At 45.0% G+C, this 26,329-nt stretch overlaps 1 protein-coding gene across 4 annotated transcripts in view; it reads right to left on the reverse strand.

Annotated features, from left to right (window-relative positions):
• Positions 1-323: 323 nt before the first annotated feature.
• Positions 324-26,329, reverse strand: part of LOC135908778 (AP-5 complex subunit beta-1-like) — a 209,954-nt gene continuing 183,948 nt past the window's right edge. Inside the window, exons 17-21 of one of the 4 annotated variants that reach the window (XM_065440620.1) lie at positions 21,482-21,563; positions 18,189-18,224; positions 18,023-18,083; positions 1,753-1,923; positions 324-1,265 (exon numbers count right to left, since the gene is read on the reverse strand). In XM_065440620.1, the coding sequence (XP_065296692.1) occupies positions 986-1,265; positions 1,753-1,923; positions 18,023-18,083; positions 18,189-18,224; positions 21,482-21,563 (630 nt within the window). In that variant the 3' untranslated portion in view covers positions 324-985. Of the gene's footprint in view, positions 1,266-1,705; positions 1,924-15,948; positions 17,819-18,022; positions 18,084-18,188; positions 18,225-21,481; positions 21,564-26,329 lie in introns of those variants that run through there. The other 3 variants (XM_065440622.1, XM_065440621.1, XM_065440623.1) reach the window with 3 other exon arrangements.

Below are 26,329 nucleotides of genomic sequence, written 5' to 3' on the forward strand. Positions count from 1 at the left end.
GATCATGTTATTTAGTATACCGTCAGGGCCAAAGGCACAAGTCTCTCAAACAGACTTGGGCCGGACTTATGAAAAATTCATATCATCCCGAAATTCGTATCAGGCGTGATGCATCACCGAGATTCTACTTAATAGATCACGTGTTTGTGATGTGGGGTCTGTGCAACTTCCAAGTATTAAAGTACATCAGTTACATCTCCCAAAACATGCCTCTGCTTTGTGCAATCTTCAGAGAGTGGCAGCGGTGAAGACGTAGAATGTAAATACCAACAGAGCCGGATTGAAGTAGCATCTAAAGAAAGTCAGATGGATGAAATAAAAAATAAGGTATGAATATTTAATGAAAACTGTTGTGAAAAACAATAAGCATGTGCATATGTAAATATTTAATACGTATATATTGTGTGTGTATCAATTACTACATAACATGATATGCTGAGGGATGCTTAAAAAGATATCAATCCAAAGTTGGTTCTATGGGGATCTTACTGTCTGTGTTGCATTTTCATGCTGTATTCAAGTAACAATGACTGGAACATGAGTTCATTTGACAATGAACTATTACCATTGCCTATTAATTGACGGTGAAAGATAGCCTGCTGTGGGCTACCTACTGCTAAAAATACTATGCATATATTTACCAAACTCCTCATGCAATGTTTTTCTCACATTGGCAACAGCAAAAGGCCCAGACAGTACAAGTAGCAAACAGTATTCTCACTATTTCCTAGAGTATACACATAAACTTCCCTGTACATTATGAACATCGCCAAACTAGAGAGTTCGTATAAAATCTATCAACCACACAATTGTTTGCAGGGCGTGCTGGTAAACACATTCAGAGTAGCGTGTTAGTACAAGCATGTATAAACAAAAGGGAGAGGCAGAAACACATTGTACTCTGTCATCTGCCCTCTTCAGCAGGTGCTTGAACGGAACAGCAGTGCAAGTCAGCAGTTTTGCAGTGTAGACAATGCGAGTAATCCTAGGAGAGTGTGCACAAGGACTGCAGAAATGTTTGCACCCTAGGCAATAACCGCCAATCCTCGACCATCAAGGAGGCAATCAGGTGCGGTCCACAAGCTCTCAAGGAGAGCAACACGTGTATCCTCCTGGGCACCACAAATGCTGCCTGCAATCCACGTGGCTGCCAACGTACCACAAAGGGTGCCAGGCCCTCACATAGTTGCAGCCAAAGCTGCTGACTGGGAGGGCTCGGGCATAGCCGCAGGGTCGACAGTTGTGCTTCAGGGGAGACATTGAGCCTGCAGCCAAGAGAAAAAAAAAACTTGTCTCACTGACAGTTGCAGGAAAACAAAGTAGATTAGCGTGAACATTATCTACAAAAAATAGTTGCAAATTTTACAGGATTCAAAGCGGTGAGAACAAACGGACAAAAGACAGGAAAGAATACAGAAGTTCCATCCCTCAGCTGAGTAGTCCATGGACAAACAAAAAGCATGATAATAAAAGCAACAGAAATAATGCAAAACCAAGACCACACCCACGCAGTGCACAAGTGCATGCTAAGACAAAAAATTTAATTACATGTAAAATTAAATTCTCATGCAGTTCTAAGTCGCCTGTCATCCAAGCCTGACATACCATATTTCTCTTTAGCCTTTTTGAAGAGGCGACAAACATTACTACAACCTTAAGCATGTTTTCAAAACCTAAAAACACAACTGAGGAAAAGGCTGCTCACAAGTGCATTGCTACAAACATGGCTTAGCAGACTATTGTGAAGCATACTGTTCCCACAGACTGTGCCAGACCATAGCCCGGTAGGTGTCTGGTGATGGGTGAACCTCATCCGGAAGAGGCTCTGGAATGGGCAGTGGGAGCAGCAGGTCTTCAAAGCGCACTTGCAGTGGCTCCAGCCAGCACACATGACTGCAGCTGTCCAGGCTTGTGAATTCAGCCCTGCGTAAAATGATCATTAAGTGCAGCCAAGGCAGCTGTGCATCTAAGGCCCAACAACAGGTTTAAATTCCATAACTTTCTGCGTATACCGATTAGTGCACTGTGCTGCACAAGAGATTCCAGCCACATCATCTATCTGGCAGATCTCGATCTTGGGGCGCCGCTCGACTCTCACGCGTCCCCTGATGTTTTTCTCGCATGGCTCTCGCGTCTCCTGTAAGCCGGCTTCTCCGCATAGCTTAGTGACGACTGCGGTCGGTTTGGTCGCAGCTCATTACGAGAGATCGCGCGAGTGTTGCGCTGCTAACGCCACCTAACGGCGGGATTAATCGGGCGCGACAGAGTAGGTCTTCCTCCCGGGCTCGGCAAGCGGCGCGCACGTTCTGTGCGTGCACCGACCCATGCTTCTGCGAGACCGTCTCGCAAGGCCTAGGAGCAGAACACCAGAATGGACAAACACGATTGTTCGAACGCGCCACCGTTCGCATGACCGTACATGCGAATGACCAGGCGTTGGTGTCCAGCATGGGGCGAAAATAGTTGTTCGATATCCAGTCGCGGTGAGTCGGTTTTCTCAGATTTGTAGCGCGCCCATCGGCGCATGCTGTGGACAATATTTCGGCTAGAAGGCATAAGTGTATGAAAGGTGCACTAAATTCCCTTGTGATTGTTTGCACTACTGTGTTGCCGTTCCTTTGCCCCAAGGGCACGTGTGAGACCCACACAATCTTAAGAAAACACTTACTGTTCAAATGAAAAATTATGGTGGTTATCAAACCAAAGAATATCATGTTGAAACTCACTGTCGAGTTCAGAAAAAACATTACAGTGCATAGGAAGGCATTCAAATCACTGCACAAAAAGATCTGAGGCATGTCTGTTTTAATATAGGTAATTAGGTTCAACACAATGAGGAAAGCTAGGCCAGATCTTAGCACCGCTAACTTGAGTTAGGTGGATAAAGAGATCTCTTTATAAGTATGCAACAAGTTCTGGCTTAGCTAGTTGGTAATCCACCTTACTACAGTAACAGCATTGGAGTGCAAGAAGGCACTTGCATGCAGGCACACACTCACACACACACAAAAAAAAAAACACCCAAGAAAGTATCCGCCTCTTTCATCCCACACCTGTCCCCCCCCCCCCCCCTATTCTTGAAAGCCGGCAATTTCGGCTGCACGCTGGAAAGTGCAATAAATCGACAGCTGAAGCTAAATTTTCTTTCTTAATAGAGTGCCCATGTATGCAATGCTTTTCTTTACTACGTATCCCCTGCTTGTGAAACGAGCATTGTCTTTTGTACCTCTTTGGGACGCGCTGCAGCGGACAATGCGCGGGATTCGCCATACACGCTCATGTTGCGGCCAAGGCCTGGCACTGGGCAGTTACTGCACTAACGAATTTCCGCTTGCGCTACTTGCATATTTTGCAATCCATATTGTGAAAACACAATCAGCTTGCTATATTTAACCTGTGGGCGAGGAGATAGGTCTGGATAAACTATTATAATCAGCCGCGCACAACGACTGGTGTGCCTTTGGCATGAAATCATTGAATTGTCAAATGCTGGAACCATTGCATCTCTGTCCAGAGATAGCCTAAATAGCGCTGCAGTCTCAGTATCTTTTAACCATCAAAAATCTAATCAAACCACTTACATGTATAACTGACAAATTTCATTGTACAATCACGACTCATCGTAGATATGTTCACGAGAAGGACCTTGTTCGATAGTGCAGAGCCATTTCAATATCAATATAACATTCAGTCATGATGACCAGGAAGTCGAAAGCTTCTATGATGGCATGGAATCGGCGATGGGTAAAGTCAAAACAAAATACACTATACTGATGGGCGATTTCAATGCCAAGGTAGGCAAGAAGCAGTCTGGAGACAAGGCAGTGGGGGAATATGGCATAGGCACTAGGAATAGCAGGGGAGAGTTATTGTAGAGTTTGCCGAACAGAATAATATGCGGATAATAAATAGCTTCTTCCGCAAGCGGGTTAGCTGAAAGTGGACGTGGCGGAGTCCAAATGGCGAGACTCGAAATTAAATAGACCTCATACTCTGCGCTAACCCTGGCATCATACAAGATGTGGACGTGCTCAGCAAGGTACGCTGCAGTGACCATAGGATGGTAAGAACTCGGATTAGCCTAGATCTCAGGAGGGAACGGAAGAAACTGGCACATAAGAAGCCGATCAGTGAGTTAGCGGTAAGAGGGAAAATAGAGGAATTCCAGATCAAGCTACAGAACAGGTATTCGGCTTTAACTCAGGAAGAGGAACTTAGTTGAAGCAATGAACGACAATCTTGTGGGCATCATTAAGGAGTGTGCAATAGAAGTCGGTGGTAACGCCGTTAGACAGGATACCAGTAAGCTATCGCAGGAGACGAAAGATCTGATCAAGAAACGCCAATGTATAAAAGCCTCTAACCCTACAGCTAGAATAGAACTGGCAGAACTTTCGAAGTTAATCAACAAGCGTAAGACAGCTGACATAAGGAAGTATAATATGGATAGAATTGAACATGCTCTCAGGAACGGAGGAAGCCTAAAAGCAGTGAAGAAAAAAACTAGGAATTGGCAAGAATCAGATGTATGCGTTAAGAGACAAAACCGGCAATATCATTGCTAATATGGATGAGATAGTTTAAGTGGCTGAGGAGTTCTATAGAGATTTATACAGTACCAGTGGCACCCACGACGATAATGGAAGAGAGAATAGTCTAGAGGAATTCAAAATCCCACAGGTGACGCCAGAAGAAGTAAAGAAAGCCTTGGGAGCTATGCAAAGAGGGAAAGCAGCTGGGCAGGATCAGGTAACAGCACATTTGTTCAAGGATGGTGGGCAGATTGTTCTAGAGAAGCTGGCCACCCTGTATACGCAATGCCTCATGACTTCAAGCGCACCGGAATCTTGGAAAAACGCTAACATAATCCTAATCCATAAGAAAGCGGATGCCAAAGACTTGAAAAATTATAGACCAATCAGCTTACTGTCTGTTACCTACAAAATATTTACTAAGGTAATTGAAACTAGAATCAGGAACACCTTAGACTTCGGTCAACCAAAGGACCAGGCAGGATTCCGTAAAGGCTACTCAACAATAGACCATATTCACACTATCAATCAGGTGATAGAAAAATGTGCGTAATATAACCAACCTTTATATGTAGCTTTCATTGATTACGAGAAAACGTTTGATTCAGTCAAAACCTTGGCAGTCATGGAGGCATTGGGGAATCAGGGTGTAGACGAGCCGTGTGCAAAAATACTGAAAGATATCTATAGCGGCTCCACAGCCACCGTAGTCCTCCATAAAGAAAGCAACAAAATCCCAATAAAGAAAGGCATCAGGCCGGGAGATATGATCTCTCCAATGCTATTCACAGCGTGTTTACAGGAGGTATTCAGAGACCTGGATTGGGAAGAATTGGGGATAAAAGTTAATGGAGAGCACCTTAGTAACTTGCGATTCGCTGATGATATTGCCTTGCTTAGTAACTCAGGGGACCAATTGCAATGCCTGCTCACTGACCTGGAGAGGCAAAGCAGAAGAGTGGGTCTAAAAATTAATCTGCAGAAAACTAAAGTAATGTTTAACAGTCTCGGAAGAGAACAGCAATTTACAATAGGCAGCGAGGCACTGGAAGTCGTAAAGGAATACATCTACTTAGGGCAGGTAGTGACGGCGGATCCGGATCATGAGACGGAAATAATCAGAAGAATAAGAATGGGCTGGGGTGCGTTTGGCAGGCATTCTCAGATCACGAACAGCAGGTTGCCATTATCCCTCAAGAGAAAAGTGTATAATAGCTGTGTCTTACCAGTACTCACCTACGGGGCAGAAACCTAGAAGCTTACGAAAAAGGTTCTACTCAAACTGAGGACGACGCAACGAGCTATGGAAAGAAGAATGATAGGTGTAACGTTATGGGATAAGAAAAGAGCAGATTGGGTGAGGGAACAAACGTGAGTTAATGACATCTTAGTTGAAATCAAGAAAAAGAAATGGGCATGGGAAGGGCATGTAATGAGGAGGAAAGATAACCGATGGTCATTAAAGGTTACGGACTGGATCCCAAGGGAAGGGAAGCGTAGCAGGGGGCGGCAGAAAGTTAGGTGGGTGGATGAGATTAAGAAGTTTGCAGGGACGGCGTGGCCACAATTAGTACATGACCGGGGTTGTTGGAGAAATATTGGAGAGGCCTTTGCCCTGCAGTGGGCGTAACCAGGCTGATGATGATGATGATGATGAGTCTTCACATCTCTCTCGCACAGTTCACGCTGGCGCACAACGGTCAGCCAAACGCGAGAAAGATCTCGTTTCGGTATGCAGCCAAACGAGATGAGAAATGCCGATTATAATTACGGGATAAAGGGACACAAAAAGCAAATATTAGGTCGAGCTAGATTGAAAGATTATGCTTCCGCAATAACGAATTCTTCATTCGTAATGAAAACGAAGCTATTGTGAGCGAGAAAATGACAAAAATAGAAAATTGGAGCAGCGCTCTCTGTTGTCGACCATTATGTGTGGCGTCAGCACCTGTGATTCACCGACACCGGTCGTGACCCGCCACTGCGAACGACATGGCTTTTCATATTACAAACACGAGGGCACCATAGTACAGCAACAGCTTTTGAGGTCTGTTTTATGCGGATGACATTGTGTCACTTGGTAACAGCCAGAGTGATATGCAACGCCTGGTTGATATCTGTGGACAGGAATGGGAGAATAGGATTGAAATTTAGCGTTAAAATACCAGCTTTTATGGCATTCAATGAAAACAGCTGACACTGTTAATACAGGACCAGGTGCATGAATAAACGAAGGCAATAGATTTATGGAAACAGGACAAAACAATAACAGTAAAGAGGAAGAGAAATGCAGCCATAATGAAACACAGAGCGCTATGGGGATACAATAGCTATGAGGTGCTCAGGGGTATGTGGAAAGATATAATGGTTCCAGGACTTACGTTTGGAAATGCAGTTGCTTGCTTGAAGTAAGGGGTACAATCATGACTCGATGGCAAGCAAAGGTCAGTGGGACGCTTCGCATAGGGCGCTCGTGAGAAGATTAGTAATGAAGCTGTGCAGGGTGATACGGGCTGGACAAGCTCAGAGTAAAATTTATATTGAAGAACGACTGAGGAATATGGAAGAAATGGGCTGGGAGAGGGTTGAAGTATTCGTACAGGAAAAACACTGACCCACAGTGAAGGGAAAATGCTACAAAGCTTACCAGCAAGTATGCCACTGGTATGGTCAGTAACACGGCAACAAAGAACGTCAAACGCAAAGTGAGAGAGGCTGAAACAATTTCATGGGTGGCGGCAATGGAAAAGAAACCTGCTACGAGTAACTACCTAAAAGGGAAAAAAACGAAAATTCTGGCAAACAATCTCCACTTTCTGTTGACGATTCTGCAGTTGCTTTCAATGCATATTTCGCGTCTGTTTTTACACAAGGAGATTGCTCCAATGTGCCATTTGTTCCTGAACAGCCCTTCCCTTTCATGGCTCCAATCACCATCACTGCCGAAGGTATTGCAAACCTCCTCACGAATCTTAAAGTTTCTACTTCATCTGGCATTGATCACATCAACTCTAAAAAACTGAAGAATATTACTGATATTTCCAGTCGCTTTCTGTGTTTCGTCTTTAATCAGTCTGTATCATCAGATGAGCTGCCTAAGGACTGGAATATTGGTAAGGTACCCCTATTTAAATCCGGTGACAAGCACTCGCCCTGTAATTATCGGCCCATTTCACTAATAAGCATGTGCTGCAAATTACTTGAACATATTATAGCTTCTTATATCTACAGTCACTTTGAATCAAATAGTTTTTTGTTTCTAATGAGCATGACTTCAGAAAAGGCTACTCATGTGACACTCAGTTGAATTCACGACTGACCTTCACTTTAACATGAACTCTAACGATCAAACCGATTGCCTCTTTCTTGATTTCGCGAAGGCATTCCATACTGTACCTCATTGCCATTTAATTTCCAAATTGTCTGCTCTTTGTATTGATTCATTAACACTCTCTTGGCTACGTAACTTCTTGTCTTCGCGTCAGCAATTTACAGTGGTCAACAACATTTCGTCTAACTTTTATGACGTCACGTCCGGTATCCCCAAAGTAGTGTGCTAGGTCCATTACTCTTTTTAATATTTATCAACAACTTGCCCGCTAACCTTTCATCCTCAGTTGGGTTGTTTGCTGATGACTACGTCATCTACTGCAATATTAAATGTTTCAATGATCATCTTTCTCTCCAAAATGACCTTGAACTAACCTATAGATGGTGCATAACTTGGCAGATATCCCTTAACGCCTCCAAATGCAAGTTGATCTCATTTAGTCGAAAGCGCACCAACTCAGTGTTCCACTATTCGATTAATAATACCATAGTTTCGGCTGCTCCATCGTACAAATATTTCGGTATTTATCTTTCATTGGACTTACTCTGGACAACACATGTAGCAACCGTCTCATCCAAAGCTTCTCAATCTCTAGGCTACCTGCGTAGAAACTTGAATAACGCACCTTCTAATGTACGAAAACTAGCATATCTTACTTATGTTCACCCACAACTAGAATACGCTTCATCCACATGGTCACCATATCAAGATTATCTCATCCGTATGTTGGAAGCCGTTCAGAATAGGGCAGCAAGATTCATCTCTGGCAACTATGACAATCATTCGAGCATTACCCGAACTAAACAAGACCTTGCATTTCAGTCTTTAGATGATTGCCACATCATTGCTCTTTTATGTCTGTTTTACAGGAACATTTACAGTAATGACATTTACTGTTTGCCGCTTCATCCTCCTGTGCGCACATCTCATCGCATTCACAACGCACTTAGTTTCATGTGCATTCATGGTCAAATGCAGGCATTAACTCATCACCACTCCCAAGAGCTATTGCACATTGGAACAGTCTCCCTGATCACATCGCATCCATCTCCAATCATGAAAGATTCCATGATAACCTAAATTCGTTGCGTATTAATATTGTATAATGATGTGCCATTTTTGTCATGTAATCACTGTTGACCCCCTTACTCAATGCCCTTCAATGGGCCTGTAAGGTAATGTGAATGAATAAATAAATACCAGAGCTGAGGGACAGCATCATATTCACACGTCAAGCCCTGCCTCCTCCTCCTTTTTTTTTTTAAGAGTGCCACTCTTAGGCGCTTGTTTCTGTGGTGATTGAGCGTTGGCGTCATCCCTCATAACCAAGTGAATCGACACAGTGATGGATGAAAGTGAACGCGGAGCACAGCGGGAAATGAAAGACTGCGATACTGAAGAGAGTGCAAGGAGGAAAGCAAAAGAGGAGGGTATAGCGAAAGTGTGAGAAGAAAAGCATAGTGCCGCGCAAGACAGGCTCTGCGGCGACGATGACTATGAGATAGTGCCCAAGTAGCGCGCATCATCTGTATGAAAATAAAGCACTGCATGAGCAGAGGTCTGTCTGCGGCAGCTGCTGTGAATCGCGCCCACGCGTCACCCTGTGTCACACATCGCTCCGTTTGCAACATGCCGCACAAGACAGATTGTCCACGCCTGCCATTATATCGCAAAATGAAAACACATATACAGCTGCGCTCAACTTTCCCATTAGGGAGTATTGCAATCGTTGGTGAATTTCATTTTTTTGCTTTTTTGCTACGCAGTGTATTCACAGAGTTGCACCTTCCACATTGGATGATTAACCCAAGTCATGTGCAATAGTGAGTGATGTAGCTAGCACTGTGTTTTATGTTGCCGCATTTGTGCGTGTGACCTCCACTCTCTAGCCAGGAGTGTCGTTTCCTCAACAAGGAGCATGTGCAGCATTTGGTTTGAAATTTCAGCTGTTTTAGCAAGCACGTAGCGCTGTTATATTGTTACGTAGGAAGATGCCGACAAAAAGCTATATACAAGTATATTTACAAGGCAATATGCCGCACTTGGCTAAGAGGCAACAGCGCATGCTAGCCTTTAATCGTTGTCGTCTTCTTCACCCTGCTGACCTCTTTGTCATAGCAAATACCATTCTGTAGCACTACCCCCGGCAGCAAAAGTGCCGTCCCAGTGCGACGAAATGCCGGACTCGGAAGCAGTGTAGTCAGCCTTGAGCCTACTGACATGCACAACATCACTGGATGCCAGAGTAGAGGACGAGGTTGAACGCACAGGAGCAATTTCGTACGTCACAGGCATCACCTAGCGCAGCACGTGGTAGGGCCCTGTATATCGCGAAAGGAGCTTCTCTGAAAGTCCGATGTGATGAGAGGGCGACCACAGGAGCACGAGCACACCAGGCAAAAACTGTACGTCACGGTGGCGGGCGTTGTACTAACGCTGCTGAGTGGTTTCCGAGGCCGTCAGTCGAGTATGGGCAAGCTGGCGTGCATGGTTCGTGAGGGCGATGGCGTCGCGCGCATACTCGCTTGTTGAGATCGCAGCAGGAGGGAGTGCCGTGTCTACGGGCAAGGTCGGTTCGCGACCGTACAATAGATAAAATGGAGAAAATCCGGCGGTGTCATGCCGGGAAGAATTGTGTGCAAATGTGACGTAAGGAAGGGCAATGTTCCAGTCGTGGTGGTTCTTGTAAACGTACTTGGACAGCATATCGGTAAGAGTACAGTTTCACCACTCTGGGTCAGGCCATTGGTTTGAAGATGGTAAGAGGTAGTCAGCTTGTGTTGAATGGAGCAGGAACGCACAATGTCGGCGATAACTTTCGAGAGGAAGTTACGACCACGGTCAGTAAGCAGCTGTCGTGGGGCGCCGTGAAGTAAGATAATGTCACGCAAGAAAAAGTCAGCGACGTGTGGCGCAACTGGTAGGGAGAGCCCGCGCGATAGCGTATCGGGTGGCGTAATCAGTTGCGACGGCTACCCATTTGTTCCCAGAGGATGACGTAGGAAAGGGACCGAGGAGGTCTAATCCAACACAAAAGAACGGTTCCACAGGGACGGTGATCGGCTGGAGATGACCGGCAGGTAGCACCTGAGGTGTTTTCCAATGCTGGCAGGGATCACAGGCAGCAACATAGCGTTGGACGGAGCGAGCGAGACCAGGCCAACAGAAGCGGCGACGGACGCAGTCGTACGTGCGGGTTACCCCAAGATGTCCTGCAGTGGGTGCGTAATGCATCTCAAAGAGCACAGTCTGTCGTAGATGTTTTGCCACAATAAGAAGAAGATCAGAGGCGTCAAGGAGGAAGTTCCTTCGGTACAGAATGCCGCCCTGGAGGACATATCAGCGAACGGATGTGTCGGTAGGTGTAGAGCACAGGCGCTTGATGAGTACTCGCAGCGAGAGGTCTCGGTACTGCTCATCGGCGATGTTAGCGAAGGCAGACACAGAGAAAATGCCACAGGCGGTACTACTGTCGGTGTCGTCAGGCTTGTCTATCAGGTAGCAAGACAGGCAGTCAGCATCCTTGTGTAGTCGGCCAGATTTGTAGGTGATGGAGTACGAATATTCTTGGAGGCGTAAGGCCCAGCGACCAAGTTTTCCTGCAGGATCTTTCAGTGAGCATAACCAGCAAAGCGCTTGATGGTCTGTGACAACGGAAAAGGTTCGGCCATATAGGTATGGGCGGAACTTTGCAACCTCCCAGACTAGGGCCAGACACTCACGCTCGGTGATGGAAAAGTTGCGCTCTGCGGGCGAGAGGAGCCTGCTGGCGTAAGCGATAACACGGTCATGGCCGCGCTGGCGTTGTGCCAGTACTGCGCCAATTCGGTGACCGCTGGCATCAGTACAGACTTCGGTAGGCACAGAAGGATCGAAATGGGCCAGAACGGGAGGCGTTGTGAGAAGGTTGATTAGAAGCGAGAATGCAGAGGCTTCGTTATTTCCCCACTGGAAAGAGGCGTCTTTCTTCAAAAGCTCGGTTAGTGGTCGTGTTATGGCCGCGAAATTTTTCACAAAACGGCGGAAGTACGAGCAAAGGCTTATGAAGCTGAGCACATCCTTGACACACGCTGGAACAGGGAAGTGCGTAACAGCATGGATCTTGCCTGGGTCCAATTGCACTTCGTTCGCGTCAACGAGATGTCTAAGGACGGTAATCTGGCGACGACTGAACTGGCACTTCAATGCGTTGAGTTGCAGACCGGCTCGCCGAAAAACGTCCAGGACTGCTGAGAGGCGCTCGAGGTGCGTAGCATACGTTGGGGAGAATACTATAACGTTGTCCAAATAGCACAGGCACGTGGACCATTTGAAACCGCGAAGAAGGCAGCCCGTCATGCGTTCAAAAGTGGCAGGAGCGTTACATAGACCAAACGGCACTACTTTGAATTGATAAAAACCGTCGGGTGTTACAAAGGCAGTCTTCTCGTGGTCAAGATCGCCACAGCAATCTGCCAGTAGCCGGAGCGAAGGTCAATAGAGGAGAAATAGCGAGCACCGTGGAGGCAGTCAAGGGCGTCATCAATCCGAGGTAGGGGATACACGTCCTTTTTGGTAACCCTGTTAAGGTACCGATAATCCACGGAAAAGTGCCATGATCCATCCTTCTTTTTGACCAGTACAACAGGTGACGCCCACGGACTACATGACGGTTCAATAATGTTCTTGGCAAGCATTTTGCGAACTTCTGCGTGAATGTACTTGACGCTCAGCCGGTGATACTCTATACGGGCGGCGATGAATAAGAGGGGCATCGCTGGTGTTAACGCGATTTTTAACAGCTGTAGTTTGGGCCAAAGGACGATCGTTAAAGTAAAAAATATAGTGGTAGGAAAACAGAACGCGGTAGAGCTCACGAGCGTGCTCAGACGGCATGTCGTGCGCAATCATTTTCTGTAAGTCGGCGATGGTACAAGTTGCTGACTGCAATGGTAGAGGAGGATCGGCTGAATTGTCATCTACTGCAATAGATGCTACTGAGTGATCCTCGAATGAGCAAAGCTGGGCCAGAGACATCCCGCGCGGCAGCACTTGTGTCGTCAAGCCGAAATTGACCACTGGCAGGCAGACGCAATTCACCATAATAGATAAAACTGTATGAGGTACCGTGATCCCGTGTGTAAGGAAGACGTCTTGCATAGGAGCCGCGATGTAGCGACCGTCGGGGACTGGTGGGGATGACACGAAGTCAACGTAAGTCAGTGCCGAAGGTGGCAAGCGAACGAAGTGGACGGAACTGAGGCGTCTGGGGTGTGGTTCAGCGGGATCCAGAACAAGCAGGTCAAGGCAGAGAGTACTGGCGGAACAATCGATGAAAGCAGAATGTGCGGAAAGGAAGTCTAAGCCGAGGATGATGTCGTCGGGACAGTGGGCGATGACTGTGAATAGCACGATAATGGAGCGATCGGCGAAGGAGACGCAGGCGGCATACATACCAATTACGGGGGCTGTTCCGCCATCGGCGACACGGACAACAGGCGTCGTGGCGGACATGATTATTTTTTTCAGCCGGTTACGAAGGTCAGCGCTCATTACTGACAAATGCGCTCCAGCGCAAGAGCAGATACAGAAACACCGTGGACTTGCACGTCAAGAAGGTTCAGATGAGTGGGCAACGTCAGTAGAGGATTTGGCGGTGTAGGGAGCAATGCAGCGTCATATCGAGGCGCTGCATCGTCTAGTTTTTCAGCTGGGAGCGGCATCTGAAGGGAGTCGGCGAATAGGAGCGACGGGGCTGGGGAGAGCGAGATTGTCGTCGTCGGGGCGAAGGCGAACGTGAATAGGGGCGGTTCTCCGCAGGAGAATCAGTGGCAGCATTATCAGAGCGGGTGGCAAATGGACGAGAAGGGCCACCTGGGGGGCGAGAGTAGGCAGTATAAGTAGACCGGTTCGGGGAACTCCAGCGACTGCGAAAGTACCGAGAAATGTGCCCGATTCGATAGCAGTGAAAACAAATGGGCTTGTCGTCTGCCGTGCACCATTCAGACGGGTTGCGGAAATGTGGTGGGTAAGAAGATGCGGGACAGGGCGGAATCGAAGAAGTTAGGTGGGTATCAGGGTGATGGGCCGAGCAGATGGTGTGAAGACCCATGTTTGCGAACTCCTGGCGGACAATGCCTGGATCAGGTAAACCGTGACTGCAGGTGCATTGGAGGGGCTGGAGTCGAAGGCAGCCAGATAGGCAGCCTCGATCTCACGCCAGTGTTCACTAGTGTTGTTGGGACGAGGAGCGTTGGCACCGGAAGATGTCGCTGGGGTGTTGGGCAGACGGGCAAAGTGCTGGTCGATACGTCGGCTTTTAGCGAGTTCCAGGCGGCGGCACTCTTCTATAACTGCATCCACTATCGTCATGTTGTTAAAAACGAGCAAGTTGAAGGCATTGTCGGCAATACCTTTGAGGATGTGGGAGACCTTGTCGGACTCAGTCATGTGTGCGTCAACTTTGCGGCACAGAGCCACGACGTCCTGAATGTACGTGACGTAGGGCTCTGTTGACGTCTGCACACGGCCAGAAAGCGCCTTCTGCGTGGGAAGTTGGTGACCATAGGGGTTGCCGAACAAGTCTCGGAGCTTTTGCTTAAGCAAATCCCAACTGGTGAGCTCATCTTCATGCATCCGAAACCAAACTCGAGGTGTGCCACCGAGGTAAAAGACTACGTTCGTGAGCATGATAGTAGGGTCCCACCGGTTATTGCGGCTGACATCCAGTCCTCGACGTCTTCCCCATCTTTGCCTGAGAATACGCCTGGATCACGGGGAGCGGGGAGAGTGATGTAGGTCGTCGAAGTGACAGCAGGTGTCGGAGCCGGTGGAGTCGAGTTGTCGTCGCCGGGAGCCATGAAGGAAGGCTCGACGTACCACCCACTGCAAAGCTCCGTGACGAGGTACAGGGAACGTCTACCTCCACCAGATATGTTACATAGGAAGACGCCGATGAAAAGCTATATACAAGCATATTTACAAGGCAATACGCAAAACATGGCTATGAGTCAACAGCCCGCGCTAGCCTCTAATCGTCGTCGTCGTCTTCACCCTGCTCGCCTCTTTGTCATCACAAATACTGTTCCGTAGCAATATTTTGCAGACACGATCATCAGAGTGAGATGTATGCGCTAAGCCTGCCTGTTTAAAATGGCCAAACCTGGTGAGGGGCCCTTTAATAGCTTGGGTCATTAGTAAACTTGAAATGCTTGCAATGCTTGGTGCATGTTTAAAAAGCTTGCAGATTTATTTATTTATTTATTTACAAAGTTTCTGTTGGCCTTAGAATAAGGCCGTAAGCAGGAGTGGGCAGTGAGACACTGTCTCTGTGAATGAACAAAATATATTATTTATAGCACACTGTAATTTTATAAGAAGAAAACACTGAACAAATAATTAGGAACATACTTAGTGTATTTCAATATACAAATAAAACTGCACAATGCACAACATATATTGGAAGACGTGCTCATGTCAAGAAAAAAAAAAGAAAAGAGTAAGAACAGATACGGCAACAAAAAATATTGTTACAAATTTTCAGCTACGCTAAAAATGAAGACACTTGCTGCATCCCCAACGTTGCTCAGGAGACCATCCCACTCGCATACAGTTCGCAGGAAAAAAGAATCCTTGTAGGTGTTAGTCCTACAAGAAAATCCTATTTTTTTTAATGATATGCCCGCATGGGTCGTCACATAACTTTTTCTATGTATGCACTCAAGTCAATGCCAAGCTTATCATGATAGAGCAAGTGCATGCATTTTAATGCAATGCCTCATGACCAAGCTTACCAGAAAGCTGGAATAATCCCTATGTTATGCTAATTAATCTACAAGAAGAGAGATGTTAAAGAATTCATGAATTATAGGCTCATTAGCTTGCTTTCAGTATTGTATCAAATATTCACCAAGATAACTTCCAATGAAATCAGGGCAATACTTGACACCAATCAACAAAGAGAACAGACTGGCTTCAGGAGGGGATATTCTACGATAGATCACATCCATGTCATCAATCAGGTAATTGAGAAATATGCATAGTACAATAAACCTCTCTGCACAGTTTTCATAGATTATGAAAAGACATTTTATTCAGTAGAGGTAACAGTAGTTGCAAATGCATTGCGTTATAAGGAGTACAGGAGGCATACATAAATATCTGGGGAAATATCTATAAAGATTCCACAGCTACCTTGGTTCACCACAAGAAAAGTAGAAAGGCAAGGAGACACAATCTCTCCAATGCTACTCATGGCATGCTTAGAAAGTTTGCAAGCTTAAAGTTTATTTAACATAAATAACGTATACAATTGCAAAGTACACACTTTTGGGACCCAACAAATTTGTTGAATGGTCCCTGCCGATTGTTATTAGGAAAAAAATCACTCCTATGGCAGCTGCTTTTTTATACTGCAAGATCACGTAAAACAAGAAAATACAGTAGTAGGGAAAATTTCACAAATGAGATAAATTTTTCTAACAATTTTCTTTTTTAGATAATCGAAAATGTCGACACAGGAAAAGAAAAGTGAGGACGTGTGCAAGCATGCACAGTGTTATGCATTGTCAATAAGTGAGTGCTTTAAATCTTTAGGAAATGTATGCGATGCTCTTAGAGTGGTTAGGTTACCATCAAGCCTATTCCAAACTGAGGTGCCTGTAAACTGTAGTGTAGAGCGACCACAATTAGTATTTACCTTAGGCAATAAAAAACGACGAGATGCGTTCCCAACATTGTGAAGCGAGGGGTGGAGCGAGGCTCTTGTCAAGGCTAGTTTTTCATTATTGATGCATGACGGAGGCGATGTTGTATGTTGTAAAATCATAAATGTTGAGGATGTTCAGGGCTTTAAATAAATCTTCCCTCTTAATATGCGTACTGTGGGGTGCTATAATGGAAAGAGCTCTTTTTTGAAGTGTAAACACTGGCAACACATGAGTTTTGTATGTGCAACCCCAGATCGCTAAGCAGTAATTAATGTGAGAGTGAACAAATGCGTAGTAAAGATTGATAAGTATGTGGGGAGGGAAATAGTTTCGACATTTCAACAGCACATGCAAGCCGTACGAACTACAAACACACATGAAGACAGAATTTTAAATGGTTATCGATAATAACACCAAGAAATTTTACCTCACTGGATTGTTTTATAGGATCGTTATTGTAAATGACATCTGAATAAATAGTCATTTTCATTTTTTCAGAGTGAAATAAGATAAAAACTGTCTTCGTTGGGTTAAGGTTAAGGTTAACTTAGAAATACAGACATTGACTGCATAAAAAAATTGGATGAAAAAACAGTTTTGCTTCTATAAAGGAGCTTTGATCACAATCACCAATTCATTACCAATTAAAAAAGTCTATGACTACAAATACTCAAGTGCAACAGTGATTGCTGATCTCTCTTGGAATAGGTACATTATTAACATTTGCATTGTTCCACTTTTTCTGGAAGCTTTAGCACAAGCTTAAAAGTATCCCAAGTAATGTTAAACTACTCAGCTGTTCTGAATAAACTAAAACTGGAATATGCATGTACAGCCAGGGACCCCTTTAAAGTATAGAATGCAAAGCAACCCGGTTCATTAATATCAAATTCTGACAGTCAGCCATTCTCTTGAAATAATGGCAGCTAATTGTATTCCCCGATTCCAAGAAGAAGACTTCAGTTTATTGCTCTGCTTCTTCACAAGAGGCTCGCAAACAATCCATTGCAATATCTTTAACCTTTACTAACAAGGCATACCGACAGCACCGGCTAGGTTCATCAACCCCTTATTTTACTACAACTCAACAGTTTTCTTTCCTATACATTAAAACCACAATATAATGAACAGGGATATAACAAAGTAAATCAGAGACTCCACTGCATCAGGTCAGAGTGGTTAGATCTAGACACCTACATAGCCACTAATATTTTACAAAGTTCATTGTTTCTCCATCCTATGGCTGTGTTGTAATTTGGAATGCCTACCTGCATGGACACAAGGGTAAGCAGTATGTATTAAACAAATATTAATAATCATCCAACCTATTAGTCTTAACACTCAAACTCAGATTACCAGAAAATGCTTCCAAGAGGCAAAGGTAAGTCTAAGGTAACAGCATTATCAAACCTTGCTAAGGTTAAAAAAATTTGCAATTTAATGTATAGCAATACTTTTAAATGATAGCTTACATGACAGCAATGCTGCAAGGGACTGAAGCTTGTGGTGACAGCGCAATTGACGTCGTGACTCCTGGAAGGAAAAAGGATCAGGAAGAAAGACTGACTGGTCAATCAGAAAAAAAAAAATGAAAATAAAGCTTGTAAGATGAAGCAACCTTGCAGAAATTCCTCTTACCACTATCGCTTTTCCAGAACACCGAAGCCTCTAAACCTAAAGGAAAGAACAATAGAGGAATAGTAAATGACAACAACATCAGCAGACTTCAGTAGGTATACATGAGCATCAGCAGAAGGATTTCCAAAGTCATTCTTAAAGGGCCCCTCACCAAGTCTGGCCATTTTGAGTGCACAAGCGCAGAGTTTACAATGTGCGCTAACGATTGTGTTTGCAAAGAATTACTTCACTATGTACCGCAGAAAGGTCTGAAATTTCAATCCGAATGCTGTTTTCCTTTTCCCTCACGGCGACCGTGCTCCAAGCCGGATGGTGACGTACTCATGCCCCTACGCCTATGTACTCGTGTCCATCATGGTGACACGTGACTTCGAGAATTATTCAAGGCAACATCTGTTATTTGTGTTATTTGTTGCTTGAATTGACGAACTAAAGTTTAGAGAAATAATAGAACACACAAACGAAATGTCTGCATGTTTTTTGTTTTACTTCTCACCGAAGCACGAGAGATGTACTTCCACTTCGTCTGCTTGTTCCCACGGTCGTGCAGTCACATGCGCAGGTACCGAAACTTTGCCATTTTCTAATGTGTTCCAGCGCGTGATCATGCTCTGCGATCCGCTTGTTCTGCCTCAGTATTCGTGTAGCACTGAATTCTACCGCTAGTCATGTGTCTTCGTGCGCTGCCGAAATGAGGCAATCACAACAGCTCGTGCGTAACGCCATCAGCAACAGCGCGCAGTGCCGCCAAAAAAAAAAAGCGAGGAGAAAAAAAAATGAAGCTGAGGCCTATGAAGTATGCGTCACACGATCCTCGAGGTCCGGTATGGGAGAACGCAGGGAAACAATTTCGCTTGCGGAGGCTAGACAGGGCAAATGGAGAGAGTGTCTCGCTTGGCAGTGGAGCCTGCCTGCTGAAATCATGGGTTCGCAGCACTGAAATATTTCTATCTCGGCGATTAATGAGCCAATCTGAAAAATTTTTGTGGCAGAACACTCCCTAGAGGACACGTAACAACTTCCAGTGTATAACCAAAATTTTCTATGGGCCTGGTGAGGGTCCCTTTAAGCTGAAACTGGAGTGTTCGCAGAAATCTCTCCAGTCTGCAGAAGTTTAAATGAAGACCATTAGAAACTTGGACAAGGCTCTCCCCACTGGTTGTCACCGCACCTGCCCACTCTACCAAGGTTAGCTGCAACTTTGTTAATCTCAGGCTTTAGGACTTTACCAGACATGCTTTAAGATAATCACTACAGTCGGTGACAGCCTAAGAATGCAGAAGCCAATCCACTGATGTCCAACTCAAGCAGAATTAATATAAATGTTCCAGCCAACTACGGTTGCTCCCATCCATGCGACACTGTGGTCAAGGCAAACTTGCTTTCAATGACTTTGTGAATAAGTTTGTCCACAATGCCACAAAAATACTGACTGCTGCATAGAGCCTTTGACAAAGATAAGTCCAGCTATCAAAAAGTCGGCCAGCCTGTCTAAGGTATATTTCACCCCTGTTCATTCAACCTTTATCCTACAGTGTGTTTCAATCTGTCAGCCCTCGCCTCGACTTTAGTTTTGTCACAATTTTTGCGTTCACTTATCTGTGATTATGCGGTGCAGTTGCCTACTGCCCTTCAGTTTTGCTCCCAGAAGTTTCCCTTTGACTTACTGAAGCAGATTATATCGCCTTGGAAGTGACCACACGCCTGATAGTGTTCATCTATGGCTGTTTTGCCAGTGACAAAAAGTTGTGAAATGTATATGTAATGTGCCTTTCGATATGCTACTGCATATGCATACAGATTTTTTTTTAAATGCCAGCTGTCACCAAGTCTAGTCTCTTTGTACCCATTTGGGTGTGACAATGTGAAGATCTGGCCCTAGTTGAAGTATTCAGCAGGTGTGCCGACATTATTGCTTCACCCCCAGCAAGGCTTCGCCTTAGTGTCAGCATGTAGCGCTCATTTGGTATCTGCATGTTGTAATAACAAAGGAACTGTAGTCCTGTCTTTTGCGAAAGGTATAAATGAGTGGTTTTATTGTGGACAAAGTGCTTATTTATGGCCGATACGGCCTGACATCTTTACTGTATATTTGGTGTTAGTGTGTGGTACCACAATGGTTGGAGGGCAAGGAAAACCCAAGGCAGCCAACTTTTAAAAACCAGGAAGTTGAAAAGCATCAATGTGTGTACTATGGGCATTTAAAAAATAATTTTGGCTTCACTTTGCAACTTTTCATAGAATAGTAGCAGTGGAAGACGAATTTCAATACATTTCCGCATTTCTTAGAAACTTTGCTTTTGAAAACAGAAGCACAGAAGGCCAGCACAGTGTAGTTTTGTGGGCAAAGCTCACACTGAATTCTTACGTTGTCACCGAGTATAGTACATTAACTGAGTCTACTCACAATCTGCAAAGTGTCACCACAATACCTCAACTTTCCTGCCTGTGAGCATTCTTTATAAAGCGATTTATGAACATAATGTCTGGTGATGACCAGAGTGGCTTATGAGAGTGCTTGTTTGTGATTCAAGGTTCTTTTGTTAATGCTGGTACCCATGTTGTACTAACTATCTGCCAATTATTTGCAAATAAAGTTCAAAATCTGCGGACTTTCAAGTCAAGCACTACCAGGCTAGTAAATATTTTATTAATGTGGAACACTGCAGTGCTTTGAATACTAAATTGACGAAATTTTAATTGCTGCAGCACGCCTTAGTAACCATACAAGCATCTTTTGACAGGCATATAATTTTGGACACACACAGGTAGGAGCATATATACAGTCTCTTAAACTTGCCCAACTAGCAGCTAACAGCCATGCAGTCATAAGTGTAGTTGCAGAAATCGTCACTAGATGTGCATGTGGGTAGGAAATCTCACCGCACATGAACAGATGGTTAGACACAGGATAGCTGCAGAAAATAGTTTGTGTTCTCATGCTAATAGGATTTCTTCATGTGGAACATGCACATACTTATAATTTGCTCTCTTTGCCACTCCAACACAATTTCTCTACAAAATAAAATATTATAAAGGAATAATTAACATCACACTCATGCAGGCTTTTTCTTAGTAGTTGCAGCTTTCAGCAATACACTCCTATTCCAAGTTCCTCGTTAAATATTTCCTACAACTTAAAGAAAACATCCCTACTGAAAACAATTCAAAAGATGTTGACGAAAGAGTGGACCTTCTTTTGCCATTTCAGTGTGTAATTTAATCAAGTAGCCCAAGACAATACCTCACAAAACATCCATAGTAATATGGTCATCTATAAGATGTAAAAGTACCTTGTGCAGTACCCCAACCTTCAGGAGGGGCCAGATTCAGTTGCAGCCCCATCAAACAGTCAAAACGAGGTTCAGAAGACTCCTGAAAAATGAAATAAACTGCAAATTGTGCTATCATACAAAAAGATTGTAACAATACTCTTAGAACATATTACATAAACTTGATACAACAGAGGCGGCCCTGCAAGCTGCCAAAAATTCTACAAACATTCTATGTCATGAAGCTTGTTAGCACCAGGGTGTCGAACTGAAAATATACCGGTTCAGTTCAGGCTCAACTACGGATGGTCGATTAAATTTTTTATGCGATCAACAATTAATCATTCACCATTTTATACTTTAATTGATTAATCACTTTCGATGCAGAGTTTTTCATCGATTAATTGTTCAATCGAAATTTTTGCCGGGCGCTTTTAGAAAGCTTGAAACACAGTTCTCTACTTTTGTAGGACCATATTTTAATGTTTAAGAGGTGGAACCAAGTCTGACACACAAGTGTATAAACGTTTGATAAAAGATAATTTTTTATAAACATTTGATAAAAGATAATCTTTTACTTGGTAAAGACTAAATATAGTTGACAATAGTGGCTCTTAAATAGAAAACCAATATATGTTATAAAATGGGCCTTAATGTAGAATTAAATAATATGCATGGCATTACTGAATATTTGTACAGTACAGTTAAACAAGAAATTTAAAAAATTATGAAAGTGAAAGGTGACGTACAACTGAATTATGCAAGAAATTGCAATAAACAAGGGGAAAAGAAAATTACTGGTTACGGATTTTAAACCACATGCTCTTTTCTACAAAGCAAAGAAATATGTCAATTGGCTGGGATGTTTGGCGAAAACCAACACCTTCTTTGAATGGCCAAAAAAAAAAACCAGCATGCAAGAATTGATGGTCGGACACTACAGATTTGCTGGAATCAACATGAATTACATCGCTATGTTAAACACGCTCCAAACCGGCATGCATGCTGTGCCACATCTTAAGTGGACTGGGAGTGGCACGACGATCAGTGAATAGGTTACTATAGAATGCCTCGAACTGTGAGGGCATTTCAAGCCCTCACAGTTCAGGCTTCAGGTGGCGTGTGCAGTGTGGGGGAAGAGAAGGGAGGCGCGTAGCTCGGCATCACATGGAAAAACTGTCGACAGTCACTCTACCAGAGCCACATAGTCACTGCTCATGTGCCACCATTTCAGTATGATTTGAAAATTTTCGCTCCACTCCAGTCAAGCTCTCAAAAAACTATTAATCGAACAGGTCTAATCGATTAAGTTGACTAAATGAAAGATGGACATTGGTGAAGATTAATCGTTTTGCAGGATACATTTAATTTATTAATCATTCATCAATTTTACCAACCCTAGATTCAACGTGTTACGATTTTGTTCCAGTTCAGTTCCGGTCTGGTGAAATAAAACTTTATAATGATTTGCGAACCTGTTCACAACATTGATACTGGTTCGCTAACTGGTTCAGAGCAGCCCATTTTATCCTGTCCCATGACGATAAGTTACATAGTAATATTGACTTGTCCGCATGTCGCTTACACAAGTTTCCTCAAGAGAAGGCAGAAATTCACAATTACACAGACATTGATGAAAACTGAAGAAGATGAAGAGGTTGAGAACACGTGAGGTAAGGTCTCATGCCAGCACCATTTTAGCAGTGCGATCGATAAACTGCATCTGACGGATGTCAGACTCTGTCTTCAACATAGCTTTTAGTGCTGAAACCCGAGAGAAGACTGGCATCCTGCACCAATGATAGATTGACTGTGGCGCAGCAGAGGCGCACTTCGAGTCGCTGCTACAAAACTCATCTTGTCCGTCACTGAAGTACTGCAAGCCTAGCATCCTTCACCATCCGACCTGCAAGTTCTTTCGGACGGCCTGCAGGACAAGGACTCGGTGCTTGCAGCGCTCAACAAGGAGATCACCGACCTTGTGAATGACAATGACGAGTATGAGAAAGAAGCCTCCGTAGCACTGGAGTACCATGACAAGATCTGCAACATAGTTATTGGTGCTAAAACCTGGAGACAGCGCCACCCATAGCGTTGTGAGTGAACCCGCCACCCAAGGCGACTCCACTCAAGCAAGTTCCCGAGTACCGATACAAGTTGCCCTACCGAAACTAGAGGTACACTCGCCTACAAAATATTGCGGGGTGCGCGAGCGCGTAGTGAAACGGCCCTCCTCCCCTGCTAGCAGGGAACCCCTGGTGTCGAGATCGACACCTGCACGCATGCACGTCCCTCCGAGACTGCAAGCATGCATGTTTCCATGCTTCCTCCTTCCGCGCCGGTGATATCAGAATGCAGCCACGAGGTGCCCCTCTTGCATTTGGTACTGTGGCGGCTTCGACGGGCAAAACCTCGTTTATACAATGGAAATCAAGAGTTCATTTTCGTCTTGCCTGTCTCCTTCTATAGAGCGCCTTTTCTGCGAGGCTCTTCTGCGGGAGAACGCCCCGTTCGTAAAAAGAAAGAAACAATGAAGATTGGCCAGGGAAAGGTGCAGCGCAGAAAAAAAAAAACGACTTTTTGCGTTCGCCACCGGGCCCTATATGTGTCAGCGCTCGTGATTCAACAAAAAGCAGCCGCAGCGGTGCACGCAAGTTCACGCTTCTAAACACGCTTCACATAGTTGTGCCCGTTGAAGCCGCCACAGTGCCAAACGCAAGAGGGGCACCTCGCGGCTGCATTCGGATATCGCCGGTGCGCAAGGAGGAAGCGCGGAAACATGCACGCTTGCAGTCTCGGAGGGACGCGCATGCGTGCAGGCGTCGGTCTCTACACCACGGGTTCCCCGTGAGCAGGGGAGGAGGGTCGTTTCGCCACGCGCTCGCACACCCCGCAATATTTTGTGGGCGAGTGTACCCATTTTCTCTGGTGAACTTTGCAAGTGGCAGGGCTTCTGGGAACATTTCGAGGCCATGATCCATAAAAACTGTGAGCTGTTCAACACAAAGACATTTTAATATTTTGGGTCATACTTAAGCAGAATAGCAAAGTATGCAATGAAAGATATGCACCTGGTGGAAGCAAACTACGCTGTAGCAGTGAAAATACTCTGAAAGAGGTTTGGCCATCATGTCACATTGACAGTTTGCTTGCCATCGCACTGGTCGGTCACTCTTCTCAGGCATCACAGCTGTGAGAACTCTACGAAGAGGTGCACTTTCACACAAGCTGCCTTGTCAACAGCCTCAGGGTTCCAGCGTCAGAAGATGGTCATACTTCATCATATCCTTTTGCACTCACTCCCCGAAGATATCGACATTCTATACCACCAACACATGGAGGAGACTGAGGCTGACGAGTGTGCTGCTCCAAGGTTGTGGAAGAGGAGGTGCGAAATGTCATGAAGTTCCTGCAGGTGCAAGTTGGGAGCAGAGAAGAGAGCCAGGTCTCCCATTCAAGGACCGCATCGAAAAGAATACCTGCAAGATACAGGTGATGCCAACCATGTCTACCACCGCAGTTACCGTCAGAATTAGCACTGACCACAAAATCTGCATCGAACGACCACCCCTGCTGTGTACTGTGCAATCACCATGACCATGCCACAAAGGACTGCCACGTCATATTGTCAGCCGACGAGATTAGGTGCAGACCTACTGGCAAGAACTGTTGTTTTAAATAGGGCTGAGAGGGACATGTCACATAAAAGTGCTGCAACGCAGTGTGGCTCAAGTGCAAATACTGCTCGAAACATCCTCTTTCAGCACTTTACACCATATGGAAACAGAACAGCAACAAGCCCGTCTGCTGAGAGAGAGCAATGATACCCTGGTTGATCATAAGAGTACGAAAAGTGAGAAGTCATCTAGGTTTACCTACATGACGCTGTTCCCGACCCTACTTGTCTTGACAGTCAGAAAGTCAGAAAGTCGCAAGTCGGCCTCCTACCACTGGGATGGGAGTGTCGACACCCCAGTCAGCCTTGTTGCAGCCCATGCTCGAATTTTAAGTCCAGCCTGTACATCTACCACGACACCACATGACATCTGAACGAGTCGCCCACGCAGAGAACAACTACAGGCCCTTGGTGAAATCGACCATAGTTGGAAACAGTGTTTTCACTAATCAAGAAACTAGGCTCGACAATCACTGATTGACGAGTGGTTGTGACAGAGAAGTCAAGAAACAGCTTTCGAAACTAGCGAGGTTACCTCAGTCACGACTGATACAGAGGTCACAGTCAACGAGGATACCCAAGAGGTCAGTTGCTGGACTGCTCATCAGCCCCTACAGTCTTAAGCAATGCCAAAGCAGCCAATGCACTATGCAAGTGCATCTGATGTCAAATACCAGTCGCTGGCTACAAGCCGACCTACCTCTGTGATGCCATACATTCCTCCCAGTTACATCGTGAACACAGTGTGGGGGACACAGAATTTGCCGCAGCACCATAATTGCCACTCCTTCTACTGCCACGGCAGTAAGGAGATCGAACATTACCAGGAAACGACTGCTCAGAACCGCAGCCTTGAGTTTACCATCTTGACGGCTTTGTGCAAGGATGGCAAATTTACTATTGAAAAGGACCGCTACGTGCAGCTGCCCTAGCTGGTGGAACTTACCCCGACAACAAGTTTGGTATCCAGAAATGCTTCTTCAACGGCTTTGGAAATAGAGGAAGAATGAATACTTCCTGTTACTACGTTCTGCTCAACACAGCAAGCTAATGCTGTCCTTAAACTAAGAGGCAGATGATCTTGTCGTTGAGGGCATAAACACGGCGCCTCAAACGTGGAAGATTGGCTGTGGCGTTAAAACGTTTCCAGGAGGGGATGCTATGGTGCGGTCATTACCAATATTACTATTGAA

The sequence above is a fragment of the Dermacentor albipictus genome, chromosome 1, assembly GCF_038994185.2.
Source record: "Dermacentor albipictus isolate Rhodes 1998 colony chromosome 1, USDA_Dalb.pri_finalv2, whole genome shotgun sequence".
Classification (NCBI taxonomy): domain Eukaryota; kingdom Metazoa; phylum Arthropoda; class Arachnida; order Ixodida; family Ixodidae; genus Dermacentor; species Dermacentor albipictus.